At 43.1% G+C, this 10,673-nt stretch overlaps 1 protein-coding gene and 1 long non-coding RNA gene across 6 annotated transcripts in view; one reads left to right on the forward strand and one right to left on the reverse strand.

Moving 5' to 3' along the window:
- Positions 1–11: 11 nt before the first annotated feature.
- DAP3 (death associated protein 3) overlaps positions 12–10,673 on the reverse strand; it is a 15,545-nt gene continuing 4,883 nt past the window's right edge. For 3 of the 5 annotated variants that reach the window (XM_010564005.1, XM_010564006.1, XM_010564003.1), the window contains exons 3-13: positions 8,265–8,387; positions 5,010–5,111; positions 4,049–4,207; positions 3,560–3,680; positions 2,993–3,123; positions 2,519–2,599; positions 1,948–2,106; positions 1,487–1,546; positions 680–769; positions 312–429; positions 12–172 (exon numbers count right to left, since the gene is read on the reverse strand). In XM_010564005.1, the coding sequence (XP_010562307.1) occupies positions 87–172; positions 312–429; positions 680–769; positions 1,487–1,546; positions 1,948–2,106; positions 2,519–2,599; positions 2,993–3,123; positions 3,560–3,680; positions 4,049–4,207; positions 5,010–5,111; positions 8,265–8,387 (1,230 nt within the window). In that variant the 3' untranslated portion in view covers positions 12–86. Of the gene's footprint in view, positions 173–311; positions 430–679; positions 770–1,486; positions 1,547–1,947; positions 2,107–2,518; positions 2,600–2,992; positions 3,124–3,559; positions 3,681–4,048; positions 4,208–4,550; positions 4,630–5,009; positions 5,112–8,264; positions 8,388–10,673 lie in introns of those variants that run through there. The other 2 variants (XM_010564004.1, XM_010564007.1) reach the window with 2 other exon arrangements.
- On the forward strand, positions 99–5,011 carry LOC104829639. The gene is made up of 3 exons (XR_774146.1): positions 99–186; positions 1,977–2,135; positions 4,928–5,011. It is a non-coding gene; the product is annotated as an uncharacterized LOC104829639 (long non-coding RNA).

Genomic DNA, 10,673 nt, shown 5'->3' on the forward strand with positions numbered 1-10,673 from the left:
CTCAGTGGCGGAGCCACCCCCCCCCCCAAGGAGGCGGACACCGACAGTGGGAAGGCGGCGCCGCCGCCGGTCCGGCCTTTATTGCGCTAGAGGGGTCCCGCCAGCCGCTCCAGCTGCCGCGGGTTGGAGCCGCTCAGGAACCGCAGCTCCTCCTTGCCGTCCTCCGTGCGCGCTGCAAGACAGAAGGTGTGTTGAGGCCGCGGCCTCCTCCGCCGGGACCCCCCCCCGGCTCCCCGCCCACCGCCTCGGCGCAGGCAGGCCGGCCCCCGGGCTGAGGCTCCCCCCCGCCCTCTCCCGGGCAGGGCGCTGACCTTTCTCGTGCTGCAGCCACTGGCGGTCGAGGTAGTAGCGGTAGCAGCTCTCGAACTCCCTCGGGCTGTAGTTGGGGACCGGGACGGGGACGAAGGGGTCCAGGGCATCGAAGCCCTCCTGGGAAGGAAAGCCGGGGGTGAGGTCCCGCCGCAGGCTGCAGCACCCGGGCACGGGCCTGGGCCTGGGCCTCTCCTTGCTGCAGGACCCGTCTGGGATGAGCTCAAGCAGAGTTATTTCAAAGGAGAATAAAGCTGTATGTGATCCAAAGAGCAAAGGCTGCCACCCTGGACTGAACACAGTTCCCAAACCAGGATTTCTGTTTGTTTCCCAGTGTGAAGGGGAAAAACAAGAAGAGGCCAGGACTCACCTTTCCCAGCAACTCCTGGGGCAAATAGGCAGAACTGGGTTTGAAGAGAGAGCCTGTCTGGCTGAGGGTCGTCACAATAGCACCTCCGCTCTAAAAGGTAGATTAGAAACCCTTTTAGCTGCAAACGCAGTGGTTGTGAAATAGTTATGGACTGATTCTAAATAAGTGAGGTGGTGGTTTTTTGATCTTACAGTTACTTCAATTCCAAAATTCTATATAATGGACCTCTTACAATGCTCCTAACTATGTTAAGCCTGGCTACTCCAAGGACACATGCAGAACAGGGAATACGTAGCTGGTGTTTCCAGTGCTAGCATTTAAACGTGTCATTCTTACCTATAAATGACTTTTCTATTGAAACAACTGAAATACTTTAAAAGGGACTTTTCTATATACTTTTGCATCTGAAGACTACCTGTTAGAGATACTAGCATCCAGAGGATTGAAAAAGAAGCAAAAGGAGTTGACCTCCTGTAGCAAAACATCTAGAAACTAAAAGTTCTCGTTAGTTCAAAAAATCAGAAAGCAAAGTGTCATAAGGGGTATTAAATACCTCTAGCTCAGGGTCATAAACTGGAGTTTGGCACGGTAATCAAGAAAAGCATTGTTACATATCTGACCTATTCTTATTTCTCTTCAGGTGATGTCAGAAATGCTGATGAGATACTAACCCTTAACAGTCACATGATATTCATCCTCTCCTTTGCTGAAGCAACAGTGTGATGTTAGATTTGTAGCTTTACGCTTATCAGCAGGTAGTTTTAATTGCTGAGAATAACACACCCAAAGGTACAGACTGGAACTCACCCAATTATTCATCATCATCTTCCTTAGATTGTACACGAGCGTCAGCTCCTCTGGAGAAACCTGGTAAAGATTGTCTGCATCACTTTTTTTGCCAGCAGTTTCAATCTGAGACATAAATGCCCCCTCTACTTTAAATTAGACTGGAAGAATCATTTGCATCCTTTTGGTGCATTTTTTTCTTTGCTTTTACTTAGCACTGTAGCATTCAGCCTTAGTAATGTTACACAGAGAAACGCCCAAACCTTTTCTGCTATAACAAGACATACGCGCACTTTTTTCTTACTGAGAGAACTTTCTTCGGTAAAAATTGTCTAAAGCACAATATGAATTTTTCAGGTCCCTCCAAGCTAGCAAAGCCAAATGTATGTCTTTCAGGGATTACTGTAGAACTTAAAAATTAACAAAACGCTCTCCCTTGCAGTAGGAATGCAGAAATATCATCAGAACAAATCACTTCTTACAGGGCTTTTGTCTTCCTTCTTTAATGTAGTCCTTCCCCAGAGCGCATTGACACCGTCCACTGCCACAAGAAGTCGGAATGACCCAAGATGACATTGCTGCTTTATCTCTTTCAGCACAACCCCTACAGCATCGCTGGCATTTCTCACACGAGCTAAACCCTTTAAGTAGGAAAAGGCACATCACTCAGGTTGGTTTTCTTGTTAATACATAATGCTGGCAACTTTGGGCATTGTCTGCCCTTTCTAAGGGGGAAGGAAGATAAAACAACCGTCAACAGTCTGTTCATTCGTTTCAAAGGAGTAATCTGGTCTAAGGTACTGAGCATCAAAGATGTAGGAACTTTCAGATTCTAATTTTTGCTTCTACCCAAGTTCTCTGTACAACTTCCTTTACAGATCCATCAGATCTTCCACAATGTTTTTTGTAGCCACCTTGTTGATAGGGAAATGCCGTTCATTTCCTAGAATTCGTATTTGTAAGATCTTTAGAAGCAATTTGTTGTACATATGCAATGACAGGATCTTCTAATAAAACGTGAGACCAAAGCCAGAAGCAGTTGTTATTCCTTACCTGTTCCACCACTTCACCCAATGGTCTGCCCTCCTCAGTGCTTTCTCGTTTGCCCCACACATATTTTTTTTGTGTTTTTATCTGCGGTAAGAGAATTACAATTAGATTGGGATATAAGTAGTGCAAAGGCAGCTTGGCAAGTCTGGATGGCAAGATTGCTGGTTCTTTGCCAGCGTTAAAGAGTAGTGCAGAATCTGGGAGAAGTACTCATTGCAAATAGCCACCCCCACAGGGGGGATTTAAAGTACTTCTTTTTCCACAAAAATTGAATTCAAGTGAAGGGTAGGGTTTGTGGGTTTGTATGCAGTATGAGTGCATGCATTAGTACATGAAGCATTTCTTGAAAATGAGCAAATCTAGAATTTGCATCAAGGTGCTCAATGACAGAAAGCACGTGCACTTGCAGTCCCTGAGAGATGATCCTGTGGGTAGTTCTTAGCTACTAACCAAGACAACTTGACAGGCTCTACAAACCTCTTTTAGGAAGCGCTCATTTGAGGTTTTGAAGTTCTTGAGCCAGAAGGATGCTTGCAAAGGCTGATCAAGCCGTTCTTTGTTGTAGGAAGACTGTATAAGCTCCCTGCAGTTTTTCACCCAGAGATGAGCTGTAAGCAAAATAAAACAGTTGCCTTTTTTTTTTTTTTTCCGGTCAAAATAATTGTATGAGTTGGGTGGTGGGGTGTGTGTTTGTATCTCTTATCCTTATTCTGCTACACTGCTAAGAAAAGTCTGTCATCCTTAATGGAGAAGATTCTCCCTTGAGAACAGAGGAGGTCAAACAGACCCACACACAGCACATGTCCTGTCATACTCGTTAACAGTGGAGAAAAAAAAGACTGACTATAAGCATGTGCGAGCAGGTGAAAATAACTGTAATTATGTTCTACTTTATTTGGGGGTTTTGTGCTTGTAAGCCTTCTCCACTATGGAAAAAAAAAGCTAATTTGCTGTGGCCTACCCTACACCTTTCTCTTGAAGCAGCATCTTCTGGATCAGCATGCATATTTGATGTAATAACACAGACAGCATCAGTATTCTTACCATCTGGGATGTGCAGCACCAACCAGCCTTGTCTTGTGCAGTAGTGAACCACGTGACACAGAGTCATGGTTTTCCCTGTTCCTTTCTCACCATCTCCAACATGGATTGTCAAGGAAAGTCTCTGAAAAACCACTTCAATTTATACTTGACTGTAATTCTTTCACAAAGGCATAAAGGAAGTTCAAAGGTCATAAAAGCAAGGATGGCTTTTGTTCAGCAGCAAACCTAGCCTAAAGAGTTCCTTCTCTCTATATCCTCCTGCCCCCCTACATCAGAGCTGATTATTCCCACTCCCTTAGTTGTGCTGGTAGCCCTGTTTGTGAATCTGTGCCATAAGCCAAATCGGGCTTAGAATAAAAGTATACAAGCTTCGTGAACTTCTCAGACTAGCTTTGCTGACAAAACACACATAGCAGAACCACTTCCTGAAGACTAAACAGCAGTGGTCAGCACAGGATCAAAACATCACCCTCATCTGCATAAACTCACCTGCTTGTATTTAACTTGCATTCTACCATCAAGTAAGTGATAAAAGATACAGATCACATATCTGACAGCTGGGTGTGCAAAGTTGGAGCTTTTCAGGTAAGTGAAAAGTTCTAGAGCTGGTTTTCGCACCATCAGGCAGGCTTCATTGAAGGTCTTAATCTGAGAAAAGGAACAGAATATGAACAAGAAGCCAGGTGCTGGCACACTACAGCTGTTCCTGGCATGATTCCATCTCTGATTGGTACTGTGCAGGGTCTGAATGTCCACTGCTTTCCCCTTCTCTACCAGGCCAGTCATATCATCACAGAAGTTTATCAGGTTGGTCAAGTGTGATTTCCCCTCGGTGAAACCATGCTGACTACCCCTGATGACTTTCTTATCCTTTGTGTGCCTGGAAATGGTTTCCAGGATTAGCTGTTCCAATCAAGTTCCCAGAGACCAAGGTGAGGCCGACTGGCCTGTCAGTGAATCAAAAGTCAATCACCTAGAATTACTAACTCACAGATAAGAAATCTCTTCCTAAACTCAAGTAGGCAGTCTGTGTTAGCTGCTTGCGAAGCCTGATCCAGTCACAGCATGATCTGTCTTACAACAGAAATCAAGAGGCAAGATTTTTTTCTTGCCAATATAAACTTATTTCATGAGACAGCCTGTTTCATACAGAAATGTAACTGTGGAAAATATTCTGTAATTCATTATGTACTCAGAAGTTGTTAGAGATGAAAAATACTGGATAGAACGTTGCCTAAAGTGGAATCCTCACACCCTTCTGCCACTATTCTGGTTAGGTTGACTCATATCTTTTAGATGTAGAAAATAACAGTAAGGACCAGGAGTAACTGCATTCTTGCAGCACATCACTCTCTCTTATTCCAACAGGAAAGCATTGTAGTTACCCGATGGATCTGGTTCTTCCTACATACCAGTCCACTCCCTACAACTCTGCTCTAAGACAAAGTACCTGCTGCTGGAACCGATAGGGCAGTCCATGTGGAAACACAGCTTTCACCTCCTCAAGTGGAATGCTATAATGGCGACCCTCATGGTGTTCTGTGTGCTTGGCCTGGGAAGGTAAAATGCAAACTGTTACACTCAGTAAAGTCCAATACCTCTTTTCTGGATACAGAAGGCCTGTGAGAATGGAACAGGGAGGGAATGCTCCATCAAAGCGAGTATCTACATGTTCAATCTACAAAGCAAGAGTCAGAAGAACTAGCATATTAAAGTAAAGCAGGAATTGTAGTATCAGGACACTACTGGCAGATGCTTAGGAAGAATCTAAAGAAAGGATATCCCACCTGGCAATAAACAATAAAGGGATTCCTTGAGCTTGTATATGAACCATTCTGTTTTGTGGGCACTGGTGGCCCTATGCTTCATGAGTTCATCTAATCTTTTATTAGTCCACTTGTACTTCTGGTCACCACGCTATCTTAATAGCAATATGATCCCCTTTTGAATTATCTGCCGGATTCAAATTTATTTTCTTTATGTCTGCAACAAAATTATGTTTTCTGGTTTGTTCTTTGCTGTCTCTCAGTAGTAATTCCTAATATGCTACTTACCTTGTTAACTAGTACTGGTTGCTTAAGAACTCACAATCTGTTTTCTGGGGCAATAATTTCCAAGTCCCTTATTGTGACATAAGCGGTCAGTATTATTCCTCCAGCAGACTTGCATCGTTCTGCATTTATTTATAGTAATTACTTTAAGAACTCTGACTGCGCAGTCTAAGAAGCAGTTGTTACTGATATATGAAAATCTAATACCCATTTCATGCCTTGTTACACATCCTTGTTTTTTCCCTTCATTATTCTATTTTCCTACAAGGCAATACTTGCAAAACACTTACTTATTTACTCTGGGTCTAGTCATCAGTTTTTGTGTCTTGTATAATTAGGACAGTATATAGAGACACTATTCTGCAGTACTTCCTCTGTGACTTTTAGCAACTTTTGTGCCAAGCTGTGTCTGGCATTTTTAGCAGCTTTGTGCCAAGCTGCTGAGTCCTGCTCTAGACTTTCTGCACTTTTCCACGGACTTAAAGTAAAAAAATCCTCCTCTTTATTCTCGTGCATGTCAATCTCTTACTTCCATTTTGGTTGATGTGGAGTCAGAACATAACAACTTCCTTGTTTTCTTTATTTTGCATAATAATGATCCAGGAAAAGTAGTTTTATTTACTGTTCAGAAAGAAAAAGAAGCAGTCATTCTTTCTGCCAGCTTTAGCAGATCTGGGGGCTGATCCAGATCTGTATTCCTTATTAGCTTTGGTGTAGACCCAGGACTTAATTTACTGAGGCCCAGAACAGGTGAGACAATACTGGTCTGGGCTTGGTCGCTCACCTGTGCAGTCCGGCTGACAAATGGTTTGACCAGAATGAACGGATGGGGAAAAAAAATTTGTGATGAGTACTGCTACCCTGACCTGGCTGCCTGCTGTATTCCTCACGTGGAACCATGTGAGCAGCTGTACCTACAGGTTTGAATACTGCCTGCTTTGGCCATGAATATTTTGCTTTTCCCAGTTCATTGATGGACTCTTCAGGCGCAACTGCTGCAGCTCTGTTGCGGACCCATGAATTTTGTAGCCCCAGGACTCTTGGTATGTTACTCTCCCTCCCTTTCTTCAGACCAGATTTTCAGTCTTTCAGCATGCAACATGCCTGTTGTCTTCTGCCCTGCCCTCCACTCCGAAAAGCCTATGGTAACTACATCCCTATTCCATATGAGGAAAGGTACTCATAGGACAGGTCAATGTGTCCTGGACTGTACGGTTTACCTTGGTACAGCTGCAGGATTCAAGGTACCCACAGGTTTGCCAAACTATTTATAGGAAGAAACCATTTGGTAACTTCAGCAAACTGCTATCTAAGCTGCTTGAGTTGCCCGTCTGGTGTTTACTGGTCAGTAAATCTTAGCAACAGGAAGAAAATTCTGAGAGACTTCAGTCTTTTTTCCAAGCAGAGCTGTATTTCAAACTCTGGGCTGGATTTGCTCGAGTTTTCCTGCACGTGTTGGACACAGACTAACAGCACCTGTGTTTTTGCATGGCAGTGGTATCTATGGACTCGAACAGAAGAGCAGTACTCCAGAGACCATTTTCATTCTCAGTTTCATCACTGACTTGCTGCATAACCTTGGCCAAATTCCTTCACTCTTCAGTTCCTACATCTGTAAAGTGGGTCAGTATCTTTATCCTCATGTTCAGTCACTTTGAGTTTTGCTAATGGAAAGGTATATAAAAGCTAATTCTTAGTAAAAATTTAGTTTTCGTCTGGTCTTAATCCATTTTTAATGGGACTTTATGGTGCACAAGTACATGTGCCATCAGAGCTATCAGGTTTGCTGATGAAGCGAGACAGCGGAGCCCCTCTGCTGCAATACGCGATCTGCAATACAGCAAGTCCGAAGAACACTGATCTGACAAATTAATAAGCAATGGTGGTTGTCGCCAAACATCAGGCCCATGAAGTCAGAATGCCAAAGCCAGTTGCCTGGCAACGTAAATGGTAGGCACAGGACAGTGGGGACAATCCTTGCCATCTGGACTCTTCTGTGCAATCTATAGAGACACTTGCATCACGTGAGCAAGATCATCTGCATGCTGCTGTTTCCATAGAGACCCCAGAGGAATCAGTATTGAAAGACTCCAATTACACAGCCAGCAGAAAAGCATCTCAAAGGCTTATTCCATTAATTTATTCCACTTCATTTTGTGCTTGAGACAGAGTGTGAGGCTGGAATTATGATGCTGGAGAGCTGTGCTGTGCTGAGGTCATCTGGGGTGTGTTTTTTATCACCCTTCATAGCCAATTTGGGGAGGTTAGTGAGGGAAGAATAACCCTGGAGTTGAAATTAATGGCATCTGATGACAAGCTAAGCCACATCTGAGCTTCTACAATACACAGTCTATCATCTCATCTGTGCAACTATAGAGAAGGAATCAATACTTGTTCCCAGGAGCTTTCAGGCAGAGGACCAGCCCTGTCTTGTTTAAACCCAGGCAGGTGGCACTGCACAGCCACAGCCTGTTTCCCTTTGGGCTGGGGATCATGGTCTAGATACCTATTATTAGGCCTGTGTACTCCCTTCCCTTACGTTTACTAGAACAACACAATCCCAGTAAGCACTCTGGGCTCCAGCACGTCCACAGGCAGACTGATGGAATTTAGGCACTTGCTGTCTGACAATAACAATTGTGGCAGTAACTCACCGGGTCATTCTCGCTGGTATAGAAAACTGTTCTGGGTCTTTCTGCCAGTGTTTGGACATCCTGGCTGACAATGGAACTTAAGCAATCTTTGGCTGCCGTATGGAGGGCATATCCATGGTCCAACTAAGGAAAGAAAAAGGCAAACAGAAACAAACTTCTCAGCAGTCAAAGATTGCCAGTAAAAAATCCAGTTAGTAGTTTGTTTTGTACACTCATTGCATGCACATTATGATCAGGTCAAGGTAGCATGCAATACAGAACAGAATTCTCTGCAATTAGAATAAAAATTCATCTTTAAGACTGTAAATTCATCATGAAAAACCACATGCTTTAGAACCACATTTCACATTTAGATGCCTGCTTCTAAACCATTCCCATTCACTTAAGTCAGCTACCACCTTAAGTCATCTAGAGAGCCAAGCCCTGTACCTGGAAGAGTTATTCCCTTCAAGATTGCTTAAGAGCACAAGTACAGCCATTAAGGTCTTATTGCTGGGAAGTTCCCACAATGTTTCTGCCTACACTGATGAATAGTAGCTAGTACCTTGAAAATTCAGGCTGTCTAGTAATCCATAATCACCTCAATTATTGAGGGATTAGTGCAGTGCTGCCCACTATTTGATATTTATAATTACAGTCCCTGCACTGATTTTCCTAACTGTGTGCCTGCATACAGACTCTTTCATTATAATACAGACATGGCTGAGAAACTGAAACAGCCAGCTAAGCTGATTAATTCTTTTTTCCATAGACAGACTGCTGAAGCATGCCTGTAAAGCCTAGCCAAAATAGGCAAGAAAGTGAGTAGTAGAAGGACAGGCATTTTATTATGTTATGGTGAAAGAAAATATAAGCATTTCTCAATGAATAAAAAAGTGTATATTCCAAACAGAGGCTGTAACCGAAGCAAGCAAAACTGAAAGCCACCCTTCATTTTACTGACTGGAACAGTTGCAGGCTCCAACTGTAAACAGAGCAAGTAGTTTCCCATTTTGTCTGTCTGCAAAGATGAGAGTAGCCATAAACTGAAGTTTAGAGACAGGAACAGCTGTTTCAGTTCTCCATGACATGATGCAATTCTACTGTCATCCCAGTTTGCCTCAGGGGGTCATTTGAAAGCCACAAGAGCTCAGAATAAAGTGTAATGTCGGATTACCCCACATCCTATGTTCAAGACACAATGGACTCCTGAATCAGCATTTCAGCACACACTCTCCTTTTAGGGAAGGAATTAAACCAGTTTGTACTCAACACTAGATACCTGTATAACAAACTACTGCAGTGTAAATATGGAAGACCACTAAACATTCACTTTTGTCATCACATTCTTCTCTTGTTCCCACAATGTTCTTTTTCTCCTCAAATCCAATCAATCAATTAGGATATCTTTATTTGGCTATGTTTAGTTTTCAGCCCACAGAAGTGACTTAATTTACAGCCTAGAAAAAGGCACTAAGATGCTAATTTGATACATGAATAACTAGAGCATGCAACTATTGTCACCTATTCACCTAGAAAATGTCAGCCCTAAGTCATTCCTAGCCTGGAATCATAGTCCCTCTCATTTTCTTTGAACATCCCACATTCCCTCCTTCTCAAGTGAATATCTTGGGACTGTAAGCTTTGCTCACAGAAAAGGAAAGGCAAGCTTACTGCTCTGTGGACATCCTTTCTCTGGAGTACCACACAAATCCTTGTCCCTGACCTGTGTAACAGTGAATGAAAATTAAGCAAGGATTAACTTCTTGCTCTAAGTGAGTTCAGTTTTTATGTGCATCTAGATACAGCTCAAGACTTTAGCTGAATGATACTTAGTCAAACCAATATTAATAATACCACTTTTTTAAAGGCACAATCTCAGAAGATCAGCAGGAGTTGGATTCTCTATGGTACAAAAGCCAGCTCCTAGTAAGTTCTGTGAAGGGAGTAGAAGACAGCACAGTAAAACAGGATGCAAGTGTGAGAAGGACTTTGTCTTGAAGCCCAGTCCTCTGTTCTTGCAGCCAAGTACATAGAATTTCTGTTTTTTCATCAACAGAACATATTCCATCTTTAAATTACTACATTTTTCTCCTGGAAGGATACCGTTTTAGAACATCACTTCTTTGAGCCTTAGCATGATATGTCATCCTCAAAATCACCGTGTAGCCTTGTAGTGCTTTGGAACTTTTCCTTTGTGGACTGTAGCTTGTGCTGGGCTGTAGAAGCAGCTTCTAAGTACCTGGAGACATGAAATCCTTCCCAACTCTCTGAAGTGCTACAAAATCAACACAAGCTCCTGAAGTAGTGAATACAACAGTACTCAGAGCAGCCTTGCAGAGAAAGACTTGGGAGTATTAGTGGATGAAAAACTGAGTATGAGCCAGCAATGTGCACTCGCAGCCCGGAAAGCCAATCACATTCTGGGCT

This window comes from Haliaeetus leucocephalus, unplaced genomic scaffold, assembly GCF_000737465.1.
Source record: "Haliaeetus leucocephalus isolate CR32 unplaced genomic scaffold, Haliaeetus_leucocephalus-4.0 Scaffold175, whole genome shotgun sequence".
Lineage (NCBI taxonomy): Eukaryota > Metazoa > Chordata > Aves > Accipitriformes > Accipitridae > Haliaeetus > Haliaeetus leucocephalus.